Here is a 23,469-nt window from a genome sequence, read left to right as displayed (position 1 = left end):
TGAGGGGCCGGATCCAGCAGGGCTGCTCTTCTGTTCTTATGAGGGTGTGCCCTCTCTTGCGGTGGCTGCCCTGCAGCTGGGATCTGGAGGCATCTTGCCCCTGAGGCTGGAGGTGGAACCTCTTCCTGGCTCAGATCTTTTCCCCACGAGAGGCTAACCTTTGATAGAAGGAACGGGTGTTTGTTTTTGTCTTTAAAAGCAGCAGCTGGAGTTGCTGGCTGATCTTGGGAAGGGAGGGATGGCCAGGCCACTGATCAAAGGGACCCCGAAGTCTGTCCAGGTGGTGGTGGTGGTTTTCTGTGGCCCCCACCCAGAGGGCTGCTCGTTCTGTTCTGGTCCTGGCATGCCCTTTGGCAGTCTCCCCTCCTGTAGCAGCCCAGCACGTCTCTCACCTCACGCTCTCGCTGCCAGTGGTGAGTGTGCATCTTGGTGTGTGTGTGTTTGTCCCTTCATCTCCACGCTCTCTTTTTCAAAGCACCTTTTCTCTTCTTTCTTGCAGTCACCTGGACAATCACTCTCTGTGGGAGCCCAAGACCTTTGCCATCCGCTGCTTCAAGATCATCATGTACTCGATCCAGGTGAGGGGGCCGGCGAGGGGGCGTCTCCCCTAAAATTCCCGCACTACAGGGAAGCAAAGTCTCTGCCTTGCTCCAGCCTCAGCCACCCAGCAGGGTAGCAGGAGCTTAGACTAAGGCAGAGACGCCTATTTATTGACTTGATTGTGCTTGAGAACCTGTCTCTCTCATGCCGAGGCCCTTCCAGGAGCTTGCTTAGTAAAAGCAATAAAAATACAATGTGGCCCCCTCGCAAATCAAAAGGCTTACCTCCCTAAAACAAGGGTTCTCAACCTTGGGTCCCCAGATGTTGTTGGAATACAACACCCATCACCCCCAGCCACAATGGCTAGATGCTGGTGGGTTGGTGGGAGTTGTAGCTGAATATCTGGGGATCTTGGCCCTAGAAGAAAAAACCTGGAGTGGGGCTTTACTAGTAGATCTTAAGACTCTGGAGGTGGGAGAAGGCACTTCTTGGGATGGAGGGAGTTTCCCTTCTGAATTTACTCCGCTCCTTGGCTAGTGTTATGGGGACAGAGGGTGGCAAGGGATAAATGTCCAATGTGGGGGAGCTGGCAAGTGGGCTGCTGGCTTAATGGAGCAGGAAGACACCCCACCCCCCATGCCTTCCTCCCTGCCTCCCTTAAGCCCCTTCTTCCAGGATTCCAAATCTGGGTGTAACCCAATTCAGACATTATGCTGTGCAAGTATACAAATATCTGTACCCTTGTACGTGTGTCTGTGTGAGTGACCTGTGTTCATTTCCAAAGTGAACCTGGATACAGGCCCTTCCGATGCCTGGGAGAGAGAGGGGAAGTGTACTTCGGTAGCTGCGTTCAGCAGAACATGTGAATGGCTGCGTCCATTGTCCCCTCTGGTTCTTGGTGCCGGCCGGCCGGCCGGCCTTCCTGCATGAGCCCCTCTGCTCTCCCCTCTGCCTCCAGCCTCAGCACTCCCACTTGGTGATCCAGCAGCTTCTCAGCCACCTGGATGCCAACAGCAAAAGCGCCGCCACCATCCGTGCCGGGATCGTGGAGGTCCTGTCCGAGGCGGCTGTCATCGCAGCCTCCGGATCGGTTGGTAAGGAGCAGGCGGGTGCAGCGGAGGGGGGGCTTCCAGAGGGGGTCCCATAGAGGGCAGAACTGCTCAAACTCCTACAGCGGCTTGCCTCCCCAGGTGTAACACACACACAAGGATCCGACTCTGTTTGCAGGGAGCAGCCTCGTCAGATCAATAGAAAAGACCCATGGGGAGCGCAGCAAGCAGAGAGGAGGCAATTACAGGTGAAACTTGGAAAATTAGAATATCGTGCAAAAGTCCATTAATTTCAGTAATGCAAATTAAAAGGTGAAACTGATATATGAGACAGACGCATTACATGCAAAGCGAGATAAGTCAAGCCTTAATTTGTTATAATTGTGATGATCATGGCGTACAGCTCATGAAAACCCCAAATCCACAATCCCAGAAAATTAGAATATTACATGGAACCAAGAAGACAAGGACTGTAGAATAGAACAATATCGGACCTCTGAAAAGTATACAGTGTACTGTGCTTGATTGGCCAGCAAACTCGCCTGACCTGACCCCATAGAGAATCTATGGGGCATTGCCGAGAGAAGGATGAGAGACATGAGACCAAACAATGCAGAATTGCTGAAGGCCGCTAATGAAGCATCCTGGTCTTCCATAAGACCTCATCAGTGCCACAGGCTGATAGCATCCATGCCACGCCGCATTGAGGCAGTAATTGCTGCAAAAGGGGCCCAAACCAAGTACTGAATACATATGCATGCTTATACTTTTCAGAGGTCCAATATTGTTCTATTCTACAATCCTTGTCTTCTTGGTTCCATGTAATATTCTAATTTTCTGGGATTGTGGATTTGGGGTTTTCATGAGGTGTATGCCATGATCATCACAATTATAACAAATTAAGGCTTGACTTATCTTGCTTTGCATGTAATGCGTCTGTCTCATATATCAGTTTCACCTTTTAATTTGCATTACTGAAATTAATGGACTTTTGCACGATATTCTAATTTTCCAAGTTTCACCTGTAGGTTGAAAGAAGGAAGGCCAGATTGGACGCTCTTCAAGGAATTGGTCTCCCAGCTGGGAGGGTTTTTTCCACCTGTAACATAGGATGCTGCCATATACTGAGTCAGACCATTGCTCCTATCTTGGAGATGCTCCAGGGAAGGAACTTGGGACCTGCAGATGCTCTTCCCAGAGCGGCTCCATCCCCTATGGGGAAGATCTTGCAGTGCTCACACATCTAGTCTCCCATTCATATGCAACCAGGGCAAACCCTGCTTAGCTAAGGGGACAAGTCATATGTGCTACCACCAGACCAGCTCTCCTCCTCCTGAAAAGCAGCCATGGGGCCGACTTGAGCAGAGAAATGGCAAGATCAGAGAGATGGCCTTGTCCTTTTAACTCCCACTGTTTGGTCTGTTCACATTCTCCATCCTCAAACTGTTTTCTGCCTGCAGGGGAGAATATTATTGGAAAGCAGAGAAGGGCAAGTTAGTTGAACAGAGAAATGGTATGCAGGGAAAGGGTTAAGCTGCCTTGATTCTCCCTCCCTCTCCATATCTCTTCTACTGCTCACAGTCACAGCCTTGGCTGGTTTTCACTTTAAACAAATCAAGCTGATTTCATACCGTGTCCCCCACTGCTATCTGATTTAGCCTTGTACACAGGTCTCTGTATCAGTGTTCTGTGTGCCATTTGTACAAACAAAATACCACAATCCAAGGACCCCAGTTTCTGCAAGTGAACCTGATTTTCATAGCCAGGGATGAACGATGCGCTCTGTAACGAGAAATGCCTCCTTTTCTGTCTGCTGGCTCCCTGTAGTGACTGTGAGCTTTCAGCGTCAGTGGTGTGGGAGGCAGAGTGGGGCTCTCTTCTAACAGCAAGACCTGCCTGTGCCCCCCTCCCCTGGCATCCTGTGCCCCTCCCAGGACCCACAGTGCTGGAGGTGTTCAACACGCTCCTGAGACAACTGCGCCTGAGCATCGACTACGCCCTGACTGGCAGCTATGATTCCGCCATTGCTGGTGGCACCAAGAGCATCAAAGAGCACGAAGAGAGGATGTTCCAGGAGGCGGTCATCAAGACCACAGGTACGCTGGAGAGTTGGGGGTGGCCCAGGACCTTGGAGGAAAGTCGCAGGGAGGAATCTCCCCAGCAGATCCTGCCGGGACTTGGCCTTCTCTGTCCAAACCTTGTGACCTCAATCAGTTGTGCTAATTTGCTTTCAAACGCTCACTGACTTTTCACTTCCCATCCTTGTGAGGTCTCTCGCCAAGGCAGACGGGTTCAGCATTCTAGAAGGAGCATTGAAGTCCTTCCTGCTTTCTCTTTTATCCGAGGGTAGGGAAGGCTGTGCACGTGCACCAATGCTGATACTTCTGAGAGGAGACCTCACCTGGAGCTGCTCACAGAAACCTCTTGAGCCATAAGGGCTAGGAATTTCTTTATAAAAGGAGTTGCAAGATGATCTGGATGCTGAATTCTGTGCCAGCTACCAAACTCAAATGCATGTTGTGAACCCACACAGCTTGGGTCATCTCTTTTGTCTGCCAAGCAGTACGGCCAAACCTTGTGTAAGGATGGTCCAACACACCAGAATAAGGCTCTAGAATGTACTGGATTTAAGGCAACCCACCCCCTTAAAAAAACTCAGGTTGCCGACAAGGAAGAGCAATCTATTTCTAATATCAAAGAACTTGGAAAAAAGCTAGTCTTGGATTCAGGTCTATCCATGGCAAGTTATGCATGAATCCAAACTGCAGGGGGAAAACGATGTTTTCAAAGAAAACGAAGTCAGCTCCCAAAACTTAACAAATATCTAAAAACATTAGACAGGAGGGCCTGGTATCCGTCAGCCTTCCCAAACAGAAACAGAAAAGGAAACAGTACGTAGCAGGAGTCTCAGACTGCGGCCGTGCTGTGGCATAGATGTTGGCCTACCACTCCCATCACGACCAGTCACAGTGGCCAATAGCCAAGGCTGATGGGAACTGCAGGCTCACATCTGCAGGAGGGTGCCGTTTGAGACCTCTGCTCTGCAAGAGGACAGAAGTGCCGCCGTACTGGATTTTGCCACGTGTGTGTCTGGTGGCTGCTGCTGCACCCCTTCTACTCCAGTGGGTTTAAACACAAGGTTGCACTTGTAATCCAGAGTAACGCCCATGGATCTCTTGGTACTTTCTGGCCCTTCCTAATGGGGATCAAAATCCGCAAGTCTCTCCCTAAAGCATTCACTGATTGTGACTATGAAAGGTCTGCTGAGAGAGGATTAAGGTTGTACGGAATGACCACAGGCATGCAACCCATAATCCAGGGTGACTGTGGAAGGGCCGTTTTAGTTAGTGTTGTGGGAGAAATGGGGCGGGGGGGAGCGGAAAAGGAGGCCCTTCTGGGAGAAACTAAAAAGAAGATCATCCTTTCCTGTGTGCCGAGTCCACAAGGTTCATTTCAGGGAAGAAAGCCTGCAGAAATTTGGAGTCATGCCATGGAGAAATAGATGCCTTTAGTGCAGGACTTCTCAGCCTTGGCTCCCCAGGCGTGGTTGGGTTCCCCCAACCAGAATGGCTGAAGGGGTTGTAGTCCGGAAACATCTTGGGACCCAAGGCTGGGTACCGCTAGTGGTGTGGCTGCATAGGTCCCACAGAGCAAGTTAGGCGGTGCCTTTCTTTGGAGCAGCTCCTAAGAATGCAAGGAGAACCCTCCTGGAAAAGGCCCATCTTGTCCAGTCTCCTGTTTCTGACAGAGGCTAGTCAGATGCCTCTACTACTACGCCGAATATTTGTATACCACTTTCCGACAACAATCTGTGTACCCCTTTTTCAACAAAAGTTCTCAAAGTGGTTTACATAGCAATGTAATAATAAAGATGGCTCCCTGTCCCCAAAGGGCTCACAATCTAAAAATAAACTCAAAGTAGACTCCAGCAACAGCTACTGACAGAGATACTGTGCTGGGGCTGGATAAGGCCAGTTGCTGCCCCCCTGCAAAATAAAAGACAATCATCTCTTTGAAAGGAGCCTCTTCAACAAGTTAGCAGGAGTTGGCAGGAAGCCCAAAAGCAGGGCTGGAAGACAGTTGGCACTGTCCAAAGACAGTCAAAATGAATAGAAGAAATGAAGGTGTGTAATGAATCCTCATAAGGATTCATTGGAGGGAAGTTATTATACACCAAAGAATCCAAACACTTGAAAAATAGTGACCACACATTTTGCTCCATAACTCCATTTCTACAAGGGCTAGAGCTTAGCTTTTTTTTTTTTTGCTTTTTTTTTTTAAATGAAAGCTGGGGTTCTGGGGGAATTAATAGGAGGAATCTGAATTTCAAATCAATTTGAAGCGAATCTGGAGTTTTTCTATTTGGACCCGTATCTAGCCAATGGACCACAGGGGTGATTTATTCTGTGTCCAAATCACCCAAATCCACTAGATTTGGGTACAAATCAATTTGCACTTCCCTAGAAACAAACTTGACATAGGAAGCTGCCTTCTACCGAGTCAGCCCATTAGTTCAGTATTATCTGCCCAGACTAGCAGCATCTTTTCCAAGGTTACAGGCAGAAGTCTTGCTTAGCTCTGTCTGGAGATGCTGCCAGGGAGGGAACCTGGGACCTTATGCATGCAAAGCAGATGCTCTGGAGAATGTCCACTGAAAAGCCCCGGTTCCTTCCAAATGGCCACGGAATGCATTGGATTTCATAGCCACTGGCCAATTGAATTGAATGCATGGTCACTGGAAATTCCATGCATTCCTATGGCCCTTTGGAAGGAGGAACTTAAGAAGCTGCCTTCTACCGAGTCAGACCTTTGGTCCAACTAGTTCAGTATTGTCTACCCAGACTGGGAGCAGCTGCTGCAAGGTTGCAGGCAGGGATCTCTCTCAGCCCTATCTTGGAGATGCTGCCAGGGAGGGAACCCGGAACCTTCTGGATGCAAGCAGGCAGGGGCTCTTCCACTGAGCTATGGCCCTATCCCCTCTGGCAGGCATCCCCAAACTGCGGCCCTCCAGATGTCGCTGAACTACAACTCCCAGCATCCCTAGACACAATTTTTTGTGGCTGGGTATGCTGGAAGCTGTAGTTCAGCAACATCTGGAGGGCCGCCGTTTGGGGATGCCTGCCCTCTGGGGATTATCTTACAGTGCTGGCAGATGTGGTCTCCCATTCAAATGGGAACCAGGGCTGACCCTGCTTAGCAAAGGGGACCATTAATGCTTGCTTCCACAAGACCAGCTCTCCTCCCTGTGACATTTGTTTCCTGCCCTTTCTCAAGAGTGGTGGCTGGACACAGTGATGTCGCTGCGTTTGTCTGGAGCCGTTCTGTGTCATACATGGTACAGTGGTGGAGCTGGTGAATGGCCACAGCTCCGCCAGATACGGATCTGTCAATTAATGCTCTGTCCCACTCAGCACTGCAAGAAATAAACTCTCCAGCATCTCTGCAAGAACTCTTAAAAGAAATCTATGCAGGTTCCCAGCCTGCCTGTTTAACAAACAGTGGATGATTGATTTTCACTTTACGGTAGAGGCCTGCTCAAGATTGTTTCCTTCTGGCTTTCTCCCTTTATTCTCTTATCGTGCCCTTTTAGTGGGATTAGAGACAAGTCCTGATATGTCGATTGTTTCACTAGCTTTGGCCATGTTTTTGTTTTAACTAACCTGTTCTTTTGACCTGTGCCGGCCTCCAGGGGGCCTCAAATCACAATTATAAGTGCAATAATAAAACAGTTGGAAACCATCAGTGAATCAGAATGCACAATAACCGCATGAAAAATCAATACATTTTCCTAAAGCGGCCCCCACAATCCAAGCAATTTCCAGAAAAAAAAAGTCTTGGCTAGATGCCTACACTCTGAAGGAACTGAACTGGTCTTCGGTGTTTTCTCTCTCGGTAGCAGCGTACTAGCTGGGCACACATGCATGCGTGCACACACATATTCTTTCTGCAGCACTTGGAGCTCAGTCTGATCTCCCCTGTCGTTCTTGACGTGTAAGCTGGAGCTTCTGGGGAGGACACGTTGTTCGGGGTACTCCATATGCTTTGCATGGTGTAAGTGCCCGCTTAAATCCCTGAGATCTCCTCCAGTTGAGAGGCTTGGGATAGACCCTAGAGACCTCTTGCCAGCTGAAATAGCTCTGGGCTAGATGGACCAATGGTCAGATTTGGTCTAGGGCACCTCTATCGGGCAGCAGCGATATAGGAAGGTGCTGAAAGGCATCATCTCGTACTGCACTGGAGGAGGCAATGGTCAACCCCTCCTGTATTCTATCAAAGTCAACCACAGGGCTCTGTGGTCGCCAGGAGTCGACTCCGACTCAATGGCACATGTCACCTTTACGACTTTCTCTGTGCAGACAAGAGGTGTGCACCATCACTACAAGTGAAACAGAGCAACCCACCCCCATCACAAACGCAACAGGGGAACAGGGTGAAGAGGGGCATAAGCGTGCCAGAGCGGTCAGCCCAAGGTGGAAGCCGCCTCCCTGCAGTCAGGGCTCTGGATGATGGTTCTTGGGCTGGTGGCCAGGGGAGGATGGTTTGCAGCAGATGCTGGGGATGCACAACTCTGCTGCCTTATGATGCCACTTTCCTACTTTGAAAATGCTTTTGCAATGACTGAAGAGACGTGTGTGGCACATCTTTTTAAAAAAGAAAGATGGATGCTTCTCTCAGTGGAGGAGGGGGCCCGGGGTTAGCTTCTCAGCTGAATGAGCATTTGATGCGCTGGCGTGTACATAGGGCCCAAGCATCATTTCTTTGGTCCCAGTGCAAACACAGAGGAGTCAGCACCACAGTGTTGTGACATGGGCATCTCACCGGCTCTGATCATCCGTAGCTGGATTGACAGCCTCATGTGATGTCCTGTTAAAAAAAGGGTGCTTCCCTCAGTGGAGGAGGTGGGCCTGGGCAAGCTCCTGAGCAGGTTGAGCATTTGCTTTGCTGGCGTGTGCGTCCAAAGTGCAGGGGAAGGAGGATGCTGAGCTGACCCCTCCCCAGCTAAGGGGCCCACTAGATTGCTCCCTCTTGACACGCGTGGCTGGCTTCACCCTTCGGGGGCACAAGGCTATCCTGCCGAGAAGCACTTTGGACCAAATCTGCTGGCCTTCAAATGGGGGCCAAGAGTTCACCCCCGTGCCCCAAATGGCTCTCCTTGCATGGTGCCTCCTGCACCATCCCACACCTCCCTCCCTTCGCTGCTGTGTGCTGAAGGGGGGAGTTTGGGGCCTGCCGCTGCCGCTGGGCAAAGGGGTCTCCTGGGGCTGCAGCCGGAGCCCTGGGCCCCACCCTTCGCTCAGCACTGCGCTGAACATCCAGCTTTTAAACCTGCAAAAACAAGCTCAGTTCTGCCCAGAAGTCGATTCCCAGCATTGGTGCAAAATCTTGCCCTCTGTTGTTGTTGCAGACCAGCCAGAGGAGCACCCTGTGCCCAGGTTTATTGAATTGTATTTATTTGTTCGATTTCTGTACCACGTTTGATTAAAATAATCCCAAAGTGGTGTACAGTATAATTAGAACAATGCACAATTAAATTACAAAAAGTATAGATATTAAATATAAAAATAATATATCTCTATTTAAAAGTCTAAAAACCTATATATAACAGTAACACAAAAAACACAGAGGAGCAGCAGCAGCATTAAAAACTGTACTCTCCTATAGAAGCCTGGATGAAGAGCCACATCTTTACTTGTTTTATCTAAAAACTGTGATGGAGGCTGAGGAGCAGATGCCAGCCGGAAGAGCATCCCAAAGCCTGGGGAGCAGTGACTGAGAAGGCCCCGTCCCGCGTGCCTGACACCCGAGCCTCCCTCATTGTCAGCACACGGAGCAGAGCCCCCTCTGATGATCTGGTCAAGTTGGCAGCAACCTTTGGGAGCCGCCGGTCCCTCAGGTCTCTCGGGCCCAAACCATTAAGGGCTTCAGAGGTCAAAACCAGCACCTTGAATTGCTCCCAGAAACAAATGGGTAGCCAGTGCAGCGCAGCTTTTTCAGAAGGGGTGTAATATGATCCCAACGGGCAGCTCTGGATACAATCCTAGCTGCTTCATTGTGCACTAGCTGCAGTTTCTGAATATTCTTCAAGGGCAGCCCCACGTAGAGTGTGTTACAGTAATCCAGCCGTGATGTGACGAAGGCATGGGCAACTGGCCAGATCTGCCTTCTCGAGAAAGGGACACAGCTGGCGCACTAGCCAAAGCTGGGTGAAAGCACCTCTGGCCACTGCCTCCATCTGAGCATCCAAAAGCAGAGCTGAGTCCAGCAATACCCACAAGCTGCGCATCTGCTCTTTCAAGGAGAGTGCAACCCTAGCCAGAACTGGTCAGATCCCTTCATCCTGATTGGCTCTCCTACTGACCAATAGCACCTCCCTCTTGTCTGGATCCAGTCTCGGTTTACTAGCCCACATCCAGCCCATCACAGCCTCCAAGCCCTGATTCAGGTCATCCACTGCCTCCCTAGGATCAGGTGATAAGTAGACATAGAGCTGAGTGTCATCTGCATATTGCTGACAACTCAGTCCAAGTCCCCAGATGACCTCTCCCAGCAGTTTCATGTAGATGTTGAACAGCATGGGGGACAAGACCGAACCCTGCAGGACCCCACAGGCCAATGGCCAAGGAGTTGAGCAGTAGTCCCCCAGCACCACCTTCTGGGCCCTCCCCCCCAAGAAAGGGCCAAAGCCATTTAGGGCACCCTGATTCTATGCCCCACATCCTCTTAGTTCTGCTGCCAACAACAGGATTGGGGACTGAGCTGGGACTCAGACCCCAGGAGGTCCCGTTCTTTGATGCAGGGAAGCATGGCACATTGTCCTCACTGGTGTGGGAAAGGTGCTCTGTGTGTGCTCAGCAGCATTTTCGGAATACTTAACGTGTTCCAGGGCTAGGCTGGTTAAAAAGAAGTCTGGCGGGTGAGCAGCAGCTCTGATCAGGCTGTGCCCATCTGCAAGTCATCCCAAGAATCAAATGCGATGGGCTCCACAACCATTTGAGTGGAGACAGACAGAAATATGCGCAAATGCCTCCCAAGCACACATTGGTGCACCACGCAGCCAGCAGAGGTCAGAACAGCCTCAGGAGTCACTGGCCAAGAGAGACAGACAGACGGGTGTTCCTGGAAGTCTTTTCCACTGGAGGAAAAAGGGGGTTTCACTAGATGTTCAGCTGGTGGTTTTAGAGGCAGAGGAAGAGACTACAGTTACTCAAGGGAAAGGAATCCTTGCCCAGCCAGCCTGTAGGTGCCAGACAGCAGGTGAATTTGCATGCTATATATTTACAGCCATGGAAGTTGCTGAGGAATGGTAGGGGAACCCAGGGTGGTGGGGTGCCCAGGGTGAGAGTCTGAGTAGCTGGGCCATGCTGCGTCCTGGTTTCCTGCTCCCTTCTGCTTGCACAGGGAAGCCCAAGGTCAGTTCACGTTTCCATGCTTGTGCCTGGATGACTACCGTAACATCAGGTGATAGCTTGCATGTGTGACTGTATCGCATCAAAGGCACTCTGCTGCCCACACCATGGGATCTGTTCACACATGCCGCGGCCCAGGACTAAGAGCTGGTTCACTCATGCAAGGACATAGCTAGCTGAAAGCGTGCAGAGACTGCATGGGAAAGCGCTGTGCTTGTGGCAACCTGGGTCAGGCCATTCAGACATGCTAGTTGTCACTCGCTGCCATCCAGAGGTTAATATGCGAGCCAGCCCTGAGTGTACAGTAATCCAGCAGAGGAGCTGAGTGATGGGGGGGGCGGGGTGTGAACCTGGCCTAAGTTCCTCAGAGGTCACACACACACACCCCGCCACGTGCAGACCCATGAAAAGGTGGATCTTTCATGGAGACCTGTCATGCATCCCATTCAACCTTGAAACTCGCTGGGTGACTCTGGGCCAGTCATGTATCTACCTCACAGGGTTGTTGTGAGGATAAAAATAAGCATGTACACCGCTCTGAGCTCCTCAGAGGAAGAGGGGGATATAAATGTAAACAATGAATAAATCTCTAACCACGAGCGCAGCTCTGCACTTAGAGGAAAGGAAACACTGGAAAGCTGGACATAGGAATCCGCCTCGGGAGTCGGCTCCTTGCTTTGTCCAGCCCAGTCCCGGCCCCCTTCAGACGACACTTAACCGACCCTCGAGATTAGAAAGGGGGAAGTGCTAAGCGTGTGCCTGTCTGCTGTGCATTCCCAGCTGGTCTCCCAGAATTTACTTTTATCCTGTGGGGCTGGGCCGCGCTCCCTGCCCTTCAGCAAAGGCGGGAGGGCATCGGAGCACCTGTGGAAGTTATCCCAGTGGACACGCCCTCGGCATGCAGGCTCAGGCTGGCCCACAAGGCAGCGGGGCATATTCCCGGGGCGCCCCAGTGCACTCTGCAGCAGTGAATACTCCCACCCTTAAGGACCCATTATTCTGCTCAAAACCCAGCGCCCTCCCCTCTTACATCCCACCAGCCTCTCAGTGCCCCCAGTCCGGCCCTGTCCACATGCCCCCTTTCTAAGCGAGTGGGTCGGTGAGGTGTTGTTCGACGTGACCCCCACGGTCTACACTGGCTGGCAGAAGCTCTGTGCTCCAAAATCCTTTTCAGTGGAGAGGCTGAGGGCTGAAGGCAAGAGCTTCTGCAGGCCGGTCCCTCTAACCTCCTGTCTGCTTCTGGAAAGGGACTGGTGTGGACTGGGAAGAGCCCGGAAGTGATACAGAATCAAGTTTATGCAGCAAACTGGGCTTGCTTGGAGGGGTTCCCCTACCAGTTGTTTTTTCCACCAACCGCCTGCTTCTTAAACCCACCTCCTCCTTTTTTGGTTTTGGTTTTTAAAGGTGCCCAAGAGAGCTCTTTGGAGATTCTGCCCTGTCTGTGTGCTCTTTTTGTCCAGTCGTTCTCTCTATGCTGAATCTGGACTTAAAAAGAAGTAGATTAATTTGAAGGCTCAGATGTCGACTGCTTGGCTGTATTTTAAGAAGCTGAGCAGTGCAGTTGCTGACAAAAGTGATGCAAATGTAGAACACAAGAAAAACACCGATCGAGGCAGGTAGATAGATAGACAGGTCTATCAGTGGCTACTAGTCTGTGGCTATAGGCCGCTGCCAGCCTCAGAGGCAGGATGCTTTTCGATATCAGTTGCAGGGGAGTAACAGTAGGAGAGAGGGCATGCCCTCACCCCCTACCTGTGGGCTTCTCGGAGGCATCTGGTGGGCCACTGTGGGAAACAGGATGCTGGACTAGATAGGCCTCCTTGGGCCTGATCCAGCAGGGCTGCTCTTAGGTTCTTAAAACAACAGCCATCTCTAATCCAATTCCTCCTTGTTTTTCCAAGACTGCTCAACTAGCCGTCCTGAAAGCGACTGCCTGACCCCACTGTTTATCCCCAACACCTTGTTTTCAGAGATACACTGCCTCTGAAGCTGGAGGCTCCCATGGCTCTTGCCCACTGATGGGCCTCTCCTCCACGAATGCTCTCAAAACCATCTAAGCCAGTGTTCCCAAAGATGGGTGTTTCTTTCCTCAGCTGTCATTGGGATCGGGATGGTGGCTGCTCCTTCTGGCACGGGAGGGGCGCTCTTCACGATGGGAAAGTTGCTCAGCGTCTCGGTGAAGCTGTTTACCTGCCCCTCTGCTTGCAGAGGGGCTTGTCCCTCCTGCCTGGGGCACTGGGGCTGTCTCTGGACCCTCACCGGCCTGTCTTGCATGCTCTCTCCCTGCTCTGTCTTTCCTCAGGTTCCTTTGCCAGCACCCTGCCTACCTATCAGAGGTCGGAGGTGATGCTCTTTATCATGAGCAAGGTCCCGCTTCCTTCTCTACATCACTCTCTAGACACGGGCAAAGCTGGGTGAGGACAACGACGTTTTCTCCACCTTTTCCCCTCTCTCCTGCCACCGTTTTCCTTTTTGGTATCCTTTTCCTCGTTTATTGTTTCCTTCTGTCTGTCGTCTCTCTTAATGGAAAGGGAACTTGCTACTGCTGGCTTCTAATATGCCAGAATATGCTGACGCGGAAGCAGAGTGCCGGGGGGGGGCATGACCTCAAGGATGCCCTTTTACTGTCGGAAGATGCTTTTGCATTTGCTTTCAACTGCAGAAGCGTTGCAGAGACAATCTTCTGGCCCAGGATTCCCTGGTACAAGGATCCTATGTGCTCAGGCTGAGCATCTGGCAGCCCCCCTGCCCACGTATTTGGGTGTGCCAGTCAATGGTAATGGAGGAGGCACCTCTGCGCACAAATCCTGCTGGTTGTGGTACAGAGCTGTGCTCTCCCTGCAGTGAAGCGAATGGGGCATCCTTGCAGCCTCTGAGTACCACCAGATTTGGGCACAATGCAGGGGAAGGTCCCATGGGAACAAATGAGTTTGGGGACTGATTCAGATTAAATCACCCTGAGCCATTTTGGAAGGGCGGTATACAAATCAAATCAAATCAAATAAATAAATAAATAAATAATTTCTAAAAACAAGGGCGGGCTGTGCCACATGTTGACTGCAACACTTCAGACTACAGATGAGGCACCATGCTCTGCTCAGACATTACATTGTACCTGCATTCATGTTTGTACACATGTGCATGTTTTTGTGTGAATGACTGCACCTGTGTTCATTTTTTTTTTTTAAAAAGTGAACCTGTGTACAGGCCCCCTGAAATGCAGGACGTAGGTTGGACGTGTCCTGCCGTACCTGCATTCGGCGTAACGTGTGAATAAGTGTACCTGCTTACAGAGCTGTGCCTCTGTACAGATTGTACAAGTGCTGAACATAATGTGAGAATAGGGCTTGGGAGGTCCCTCGATACCTGGAGGTGGCTCTGATGTGCAGTATTTGGCTGTGGCCTGGGGAAACCGGGCCCAGATCCCCACTTCCCCATGTAGGGTGACACTCATGCCGTGTACCTCTCTGCCTGTCAGGGGCGTAAGTATCATAGGGCAAGGGGAGACAATTGTCCGGGGCCCACTGGCTTGGGCCCCCCCCAGAGGCAAGTCATATGACTGACTCCCCCAGCCGCGCACCCTCCCGGGCTTCCTTCAGTTGTATTCCTCCTCCGAAATCGATGTGAGTGTTAAGACTGGGATGCCAGAACAGCATGTCTTTCTCTAGTACCCTTAAATGACTTGCATCGTCCACTATCTACAAAACCTTTTTAAAAACAATTTGCTTTTTGTTACCACCATTCAGCCTCATTTAAGATTTCTTTACTTCATGAGCTGAGCTTCAGTGAGGGGGGGGGCATTTTAAAATCTTGCCTCTGGGCCCCCTCCACCTTGCTACGCCCCTGCTGCCTGTCCTCCCTTTCAGAGAGCTGCCTGAGCTCCTTGGGAGGAAGGCTGAGGCGCGAGTGAGTGCCAGCCCTTCCTGCACAGCGTTTTTAAATGCAGGGCGGCTTGCAGAAGGAACCGCAGCTGGTGTAAAGTGTGGTGGGAAATCTACCCCTTAAGAAGGCCCTTTGGTTCAGGGTGGCCTGCCTCCAGATACTCTTTGGGCAGAGTGGAAGGCCATTTTGCTGAGAGCTTCTGCTTCTCTGCCTGGCACATCAGCGTGTTCAATGTCCCTCTGGTCCCCATTATAGGTTGCCCTGTGAGTGGAGGGCAGAGGGCCCTTCAAAACCCATGGATGTGTGCTTTTGCCAGCTGCCCTGATGCTGTTCAGTTCTGGGGAGAAAAGCTCTCACGCCTCCATTATCCGCTTATGTAAAAAGTAGCGGATATCGGAGGGGCTCTTTGAGTCTTTGCTTGGGCTGAGACGGAAGGCTCAGAAATGTCAGGAGCAACTCCTGGAAGAACGAGAGATTCTGGATCAGTGATTATGATGAGGTGGGGAGGGGCAGCCCTGGGCTTTTGGTGGTGCAGGTATGGGCCAGGAGTCGTAGGAACTCTCTTGGGCTTGCCTAGCGGGGCCAGCAGCCAGGCAACCACTTTCTCTCACCTGGGCTGCAGAAAAGCACCACTCAAGGAGCCATTTGCTCCCACTCCTGGGTGCCTCTAGTTTTGCACAACGTTCTGTCCCCTGTTCAGGCTGTGATCTGTGTTAGATGCAGTCCTAGGCACACTTACTCGGGAGCAGGCTGCACTGAAATAAGTGGAACCTACTTCTGAGTGAGCATGAATAGGGACGGCCCACACAGCGTGTTTTAAGGTCTTTGTAGCCAGTGTTGGGGTGCTTCTGCACACAGCGAGGAGGCTGAGCAAGCAGGGACTCCTCCTTCCACAGGCTTGGCCAGCTCCCCGTGGAAACCATTGGAGAGGGAGGCTTCCCACTTCATGCCAGGCACAAGCTGGTTTTTCCCGGCCTTGTGAGCTCCCTGCCTCTTCCCGTTGCTGTGTGAGATCAGCAGACCCAGCCTGTCTGTGGGGTGGACGCAGCTTGGCTTTAGGGCAGGATGGCCAACTTGAGGTTCTCCGGCTGTAGTTGGACTACAACTCCTCTCATCCCCTGCTGCATGGGGTGGGGGAGTTGTAGTGCCACAACCGCTAGGGAGCCTCAGGTGAGCCACTCCTGCTTGAGGGTATGTTTGCACCAGAGTTTCCTGCAGGGCGTGAGTGTTGCCTTGTATGCATGAGGTGGTCTCCAGGAGGCTTGACAGACAGAGCTTCTACCCCGAATCTCCTTCCGGAGAGAGTGTGTGTGTGTTCACACACCAGCCAAACTTACCCCGAGGTCCCTTCGAGATCCTTGGACCCACTCCACACACAAGTCAGGCTTTGTCTTGTGAATTCTAGCTTATCTCGAGGTATTTCCCGGGTTTTAAAATGCTGGTTTTAAGCTACTTTCTCTGAAAACACCGGAGCAAATAGGGAGAGGCACAGACATAGAATCATTAGCATGATAAGAGGGCTACTCTCTTTACAAATGCAGATGTAGCTCTTCAGTACTCTCTCCCTCTCCCCACAATTGGCTGGAAGGAAAACACAGAGGCAGGCCATGTGAACCTGCACCAAAACTAAACCCGAGAGCAGAGGGGAGGGGCTGCTTCCCTCCATGCCGCGAGTGTCCTTCGAAGTGGCTTCGCTCAACGTTGACCCCGCAGCAGGAAGCCATGTGCGGATAACTCCCCGCTGAGGGCATCCTGTTCTCCTCCTATTCTCATGGGTCCTCCAGTCTAGCTCCTCAAGACCATTTCCCACTTGGCTCTAATCTCCGTTTTTTGTCTCCGTAGGGAGAACAGGAGTCGCTTAACACAGATCATGCTGTTGAAATCGCTCCTGCAGGTACGCAGTAATCGGGAATGGCTCGTCCTCTAATGAGTGGGGGGGGGGGGGTTCCCCCAAAGCCCTGGTTGCTCCTCTCTCTTCCATCCCCAGTGTCAACAAGAGCCACACTGCCTGCAGGCTGAGGAACGGCCACCCTGCTGGCCGCACAGCTCTAGGCAGGGCCAGCGGAGCTCCAAGGGGGAGAAGCTGCTGTGCCTCCCTTGGGGCCCCCTCCCCCCTTGTTAGGACGAGCCCCTCCTGGCAACGAGGAGAGGACGATGGGCTGGCTCTGCTTTGGGAGTGGGCACAGTCGTCAGGGGGCGACCCCGTGGGCAGGTGGGCCTCTGCCCCCGTTGCTCCAGTCCTACTGTGACCCCACCCCCTTTGCTGGCCCTCTCATCTAGAGATGCATCCACTGAGTTAGCAGAGGGAAGCAGGCACACCTATGGAGCTCTTGGCCATGGGGCTGCAGCGGCAGGTGGCTCCCCGAAGCTCATCTCCTTCAGCTTCCTGCTTGGGGAGCTACCAGGCTCGGCCCAGGAGCCCTGGGTTGGGGTCATTGTACTGCCGCCCTGTCTCTCTGGGGAGCCCCCATGGCTGAGATCGGAGAGTTAGGGGGGCTCTGTTGTGCCTTTAGGCTCCAGGGCAGCTCTGCCCACCCAGGTGGCCTCTTGGCTGCTCCCTGTCCTGGAAGGACTATAAAGGGCTCTTGGACAGGGCCGGGGGGTGGGGTTTTGCCTGGATAACAGCACTCTTCATGCTGCCCGAATACCTAGTTCCTGACTCCCCACCCTGTGGCTGCCTGTGGCCCACTTCTGGCCCCAGACTATAAACCGCACACCCCCCAACCCATGAGTTCCAGACCAGAGAACCTGGCACGCAGCAGATCCCTGCTTGCAGAGCAGATCATTCAACAGGGTGCACGCAAGCCAGCCTAGCGACACCCTTCAGGGGGAGGCACAAAATCTCAGTGCCCCTGCTGCTGTGAGTAAGTGGGAGCCTTGCTGGAAGAAATTAGGAAGTGGGGGGGGCACTCATCACCACCCAACATGCAACCCCAAAGAGTGCTCGCCGGCCATCCTCCCCTGGCTGAGCCTGGCCGTGTCTAGCTGATGGAGGCTCTCTCTGCGGAACCTGCAGGTCTCCACTGGCTTCCAGTGCAGCAACATGCTGACGGCCCTCCCCAGCTCCTTCCTGGACCGGCTGCTGTCAGCAGCTTTGATGGAAGATGCAGAGATCCGTCTGTTCGTCCTCCAGATTCTCATCAGCTTTATCGACCGCCACGGGAACAAACACAAGTTCCAGACCATCAGGTGTGTGGGTCTCTCTCCTGTCTTTTGTGAGTGGAGGTGGGGTGGTGCAGGGACCGGCCTTGGGGTCCATCCATTGTTCTTGCTGTTGGAGCCCAAGAAGAACAAGATGGCGCTCTCCATGTTGAGGTTCAGTGGCCTGTAGGCAGCTTCTGCAGTTATGCCTCTGGCTCGTTCCATCCCTCTGCCCGAATCTGTTAGGGGTTGTAATTTTTATCCCCCAGTTAATTGGCAGGTCACTAAAGAAGCTACTCACTCCACTTATTTATTTTTATTTATTATTGATTGATTTGATTTGATTTATATACTGCCCTTCTAAAAATGGCTCAGGGCATGGTTGAACTACACTTATAGAGAAGTTGCAGAGTTTAGTTGTTGCAGCTATTTAGAAAAGACACATGGAGATTATTGTGGAACTAAATACTAGTTCTAAATAAATAAGTATATTTATTGTTATTTCTCAATTAATATTGGTGAAGCACACTTTGGACAGGAAAGACCTAATCCTAATCTAAAGAACTACATAATGAACTGGTAGGGAGAGAGAGAGATATTTCCATCTGCTTAAGAGGAAAGGAAGGGATTCTGACTCTCACAGGAAATATCTGAAGAGTCATATCAGGGGTCATAGAGCAGAGACAGGTAGACAGCTAGGGAGACCCTTACTCACTTTCTCCACTTCCAGTGCCCCGAGTGGTCATCGGGATAGTTGATGCAAAAGGTCAATGCACTGGAACCAGTGGTCCCTCTAATTTTTTTCATCTCTGAGCGGAATGAGTTTTGTTCTGGGTGGCAGCATCAAGGCATGTGTGTGCATGTGTATTCAGAATGGGACCTTCCTGATTCAACCTGAGCAGGATCGAAAATGAACTGAGCAGACATCCAAAAACTTGTGAGTGCTCGCTCGTGCAGACGCCTTAGAGGGAACAGTGACTGGAACTCCAACAGAATCTCATCCAGTTCATTGACACAGACACCTCCTTTTGTCTTCTAGCTAGCCAGCCAGCCAGCCTGATCACCTCTCAGTCCACCTCTCTGTTCATGTTGTAAACTGCCCTGAGACGGAAGTTTGGGGCGGTATACAAATTGTATAATAAATAAATAATCCCTGCCCTTTATTTGGAAAAGAGCTGCTTTTGAAGATTCTGAAGGCTCAGGCTGAATATAACTGTTTGGCAGAGGTAGAAATATTGCCTCCCTCTGGTCTGTCCTTGCCCAATCCTGTTTCATGGCTTCCCCCACTGGCAGCTGCTGCTCTCTCCTTTTTGAATTGGCCGCATGAATGTTCCAGCCCCTTGGATTGGATTGCGGGGCGGGAGCGCGTTCCCAGAGTGAGGCCAGCATGGGGCTACCTAGCCAGTCAGGTGGCCTGTGGGGCAGTGTTGCTGAGGGCAACAAAGACTGAGGACAAGCTAGACAAATGAATGAAATGCTCCAAAACGAATAGTGTTGGGAAATAACTTCCATGAAAAGCTGGGTGTGTTTTCAGCTCAGTGCTAACTTGAAATATTTTTATCCTGCCTTTCTAAGGCACTTAGTGCTGCTTCTGCTGTACCTTAAAAATGCAAGACGTCAAAATGGGTCAAAGAATCATCTGCAGCTTAAAAGGAGCTACATCTAGCAGCATCGAGCTCTCCCCAGTTTTGTTCCTCTGCTAAAGATGCCTAAACATGTCTCCCCATCCACCCTTTGTGGCTATTTTTGCATACTCACACACAGGCATTCATGTTAAGAGAGTCAACGTGTTGAACCCATAGCGGTTATAGCCCATAATTTCCTGTATCTTGAGTTCTTCATGTGGGGGTACATTTTAGAAAAAAATGTACAACCATCGAGCAGGGTTTCTCCAACTTGAGTCCCCAGATGTAAGACCACAACTCTCATCATTCCCACCCGCAGTGGCCTTTGGCTTTGTGATGGGATGATGGGAGCTGTAGTCCAACAACATCAGGGGACCCGAGGCTGAGAACCCCTTCAATAGAGGAAATCTGTACTTCAGAAAGGGGGGGGGAGCGGAGAGAATTATCCGTGCCCTCATATAAAGCGGGGGCTGCATCAGATCAGCGCTGGCAAAAAGTATACTCCTGGGTGGGGAGGGCTGGACCACCACCACCACCCCACCATAAACATTCAGTCCCTGCATCCCTCAAAAGTCCTGATCAACACCGCCCCGCCCCCCATTTCTGGCCACCTGGAGATGGTCTAGAATGCCAGGAGGCTTTACAGACAGGGCTTCTACCCCGAATCTCCTTCCACACACCCACCAAACTTACCCCAAAGTCCCTTCGAGATCCTTGGACCCACTCCACACACAAGTCGGGCTTTGTCTTACGAATTCTAGCTTATCTCGAGGTATTTCTGGGTCTTTAAAATGCTGGTTTTAAGCTACTTTTTCTGAAAACACCAGAGCAAAGAGGGAGAGGCACTGCTGTAGAATCATTAGCATGATAAGAGGGCTACTCTCTTTACAAATGCAGATGTAGCTCTTCAATACTCTCTCCCTCTCCCCACAATTGGCTGGAAGGAAAACTTTCATCAAAAGCAAACCCAGAGCGGAGGGGAGGGGCTGCTTCCCTCATGCCGGGAGTGTAGTTCGAAGTTCACCATCTACCCTGCAGCATGAAGCCATGTGCAAATAGCTCCCCGGTTTCCCCATCATAATTAGGATGCTACAGAAATTTTATCAAGAATTCAAAATTCTCCTGACTGCTTCTCAAATGCAGAGGGTCCCTCCATTCTCTCCCCCACATTGTGGTTTGCATCTAGGCTTCTTCTTCTAATCCCTTGCTATCTCTCGGCACAGCACCCTCGGAGATATCTCCATCCTGAAGCTGAAAGTGGACAAGTGTTCGCGTCAGGATACTGTCTTCATGAAGAAGGTAGGGCAGGGGCTGAAGGGTTTGCAGAGAGCTGGCCTGCATCAAACGAGGGTTGATGGGATGTTTTCAGCAGGTTGGAGAAAGATTCAGGGGTTCAAGTGTCCAGTGCAGCAGGCTGGTGCTTCTGGTTCAAAAGGGCCTCGTCTGAGGCATCCTTGGGGTCCATGTTGTGTCTCCCAAGAAGTCGCTGGGTGAAGTCATATGGGGATTTTGAAGAGGACTGTCATCAGGGCCAGCCTTGGAGCAAGAGGTGCTCCAGATGTCCTTTGCCTGCCTCTGGCCAATCTTTCCCTCCTGCCTGAGGAATATTGCCTTGTATTGGAGATCCAAGAGAATTTGATGGATACACATAAAGCGAAATGATCCTGCAGGTGATATCCTTTAGAGCAAGGAGTTCTCAAACTTGGATCCCCAGATGCTGTTGAACTTCAACTCCCGTAATCTCCAGCCACAAAGGCCTTTGTTTATGGATTGTGGAAGTCTAACATCATCTGGGGGCTCAAGTTGCTTGCTTGCTTTTGCATTATTTATTTATTTTTATCACATTTATATATTTCGCCATATGAAATCTCTGGGCAGATTACAAATTAATGAGCAACAATCAGGACCTGTTGGGGTCCTACTTTAGGCATTCTCTAGTCTAATTATATTTTGAGTTGGATTCTTTTTGTATCTTTTGTTCTTTTGGTTTGCAAATTAAAACAACGATTAAAACCTTAAATTAAAATAATTATCAATAAAGCTTATCAATAAATAATGTTTTGTACACTAAAAGCCCGATAAAATAGATGTGTTTTCAAGAGTCACTTAAAAACAACCAGAGATGGGGAGGTTCTGATTTAATTTGAGAGTGTGTCCCAGACCCCTGGGGCAACGCTAGAGAAGGACCAGTTTTGGGTCACCACCACATTAGCCAGTGGTAACTACAACTGGACCTCCCCCAATGATCTTTAAAGCCTTGCTTTGGAAAGCTCATCCAGTGATGCCTCTCGCAGAAGAAATTGTATAGGAAGCCGCCATATACCGAGTCAGACCCTGGGTCCATCTAGCTCAGTATTGTCTACACAGACTGGCAGCAGCTTCTCAAAGGTTGCAGGCAGGAGTCTCTCTCGGCCCTATTTTGGGAGATGCTTCCAGAGAGGGAACTTGGAACCTTCTGCATGCAGACAGGTGCTTTTGTCTATCTGTCTATCTATCTATCTATCATCAAATTTGTACACCGCCCCAAACTTTGGTCTCTAGGCGGTTAACAATAACATGAAACAAGTTAAAACATACATAACCCCCCCCCCAAATTTAAACAATTTAAAAGTCAAAACAGATTAAAACCTAAAGATTCAAAAAGCTGAACAAGCTTGGGTGAAGAGGTGGGCTTTCAAACGCTTTTTAAAAGATTTCTACTGAGCTGTGACCTCACCCCCTCAGGGGAATATCTCGTGCTAACACAGGTAGTCTCCCATTCAAATGCAACCAGGGCTGGCCCTGCTTAGCAAAGGGGACAATTCATGCTGGCTACCACAAGACCAGCTCTCCTCCCTTGTATTCTCTCTTTATTCCCAGCACTCCCAGCAGCTCTATCGGCACATGTTCCTGACCTGCAAGGAGGAGAACAACGGGCGTGGCCACTATGAGGCTCTCTACGGCCTTCTGGCCCTCATCAGCATTGAGCTGGCTAACGAGGAGGTGGTGGTAGACCTTATCCGTCTGGTGCTGGCCATGCAGGTAGGGGCAGGACACAGTAAGCGAAGAGTAGCGACTCTCCCAGCCCCCGTCCTATCTTTCCTGGGAATCCTTTGCTTTCTACGTAAGTCAGGGATAGAAGCAAATGCCAAAGGAAAAGCTGGTAACTGGGGAAGAGTCTGTTCCCAGGTAGCCAAGTGTGGAGAGCTTGATGTGGGAGAGAACCAGCATGTCTTCTCCAAGGGTAAATCTTGCCTTGTCAACCTTTTGGAGTTCTTTATTCAGAGTGTCAACTGGTGTGTGGATAAAGGTGATCCAGTTGGCATTGGATACCTGGACTTTCAAAAAGCTTTCGACAAAGTGCCTCATCAAAAACTCTTGAGTAAACCTAGCAGTCATGGGATAAGGGGGCAGGTTCATGTGTGGATTGGTAACTGGTTGAAGGACAGGAAGCATATATACACTGTTGATATATACTGCATATACACAGGATCTGAGCTGTTGGTGACCTATCTCGGGATTGTGGTGGTTACAGCTCGTTGAAAGTATCGACTCCAGTGCACAGCAACTGTGAAGAAGGACAATTCCATGCTTAGTATCATTAGGAAGGGGACTGAAAATAAAACTGCTAAGCATTAAAATACAGTAGCCTGTATGGCTTTAAGAAGGATTTAAATAAATTCATGGAGGACAGGTCTATCAGTGGCTACTAGTCTGAGGGCTATAGGCTATCTCCAGTCTCAAAGACTCAAAGAAATGTGTGTGTGCACGTCCATCTGTTCACCCGCTGTCCCTAATAAATACCTCCCTCCCTTCTTTCAGTTATTTACACACTCCTTTCCTCCC

General features: G+C 50.7%; 1 protein-coding gene across 8 annotated transcripts in view; it reads left to right on the top strand.

Annotated features, from left to right (window-relative positions):
* EFR3B (EFR3 homolog B) overlaps window positions 1-23,469 on the top strand; it is a 148,344-nt gene that overhangs the window by 114,222 nt on the left and 10,653 nt on the right. For all 8 annotated transcript variants that reach the window (XM_053249698.1, XM_053249671.1, XM_053249719.1 and 5 more), the window contains 8 exons: window positions 500-578; window positions 1,499-1,634; window positions 3,524-3,685; window positions 13,299-13,410; window positions 16,721-16,772; window positions 17,895-18,067; window positions 20,868-20,943; window positions 22,504-22,665. In XM_053249698.1, the coding sequence (XP_053105673.1) occupies window positions 500-578; window positions 1,499-1,634; window positions 3,524-3,685; window positions 13,299-13,410; window positions 16,721-16,772; window positions 17,895-18,067; window positions 20,868-20,943; window positions 22,504-22,665 (952 nt within the window). The remainder of the gene's footprint in view (window positions 1-499; window positions 579-1,498; window positions 1,635-3,523; window positions 3,686-13,298; window positions 13,411-16,720; window positions 16,773-17,894; window positions 18,068-20,867; window positions 20,944-22,503; window positions 22,666-23,469) is intronic.

The sequence above is a fragment of the Hemicordylus capensis genome, chromosome 1 (assembly GCF_027244095.1).
Source record: "Hemicordylus capensis ecotype Gifberg chromosome 1, rHemCap1.1.pri, whole genome shotgun sequence".
Classification (NCBI taxonomy): domain Eukaryota; kingdom Metazoa; phylum Chordata; class Lepidosauria; order Squamata; family Cordylidae; genus Hemicordylus; species Hemicordylus capensis.
This window is presented reverse-complemented; position numbering and strand designations above follow the sequence as displayed.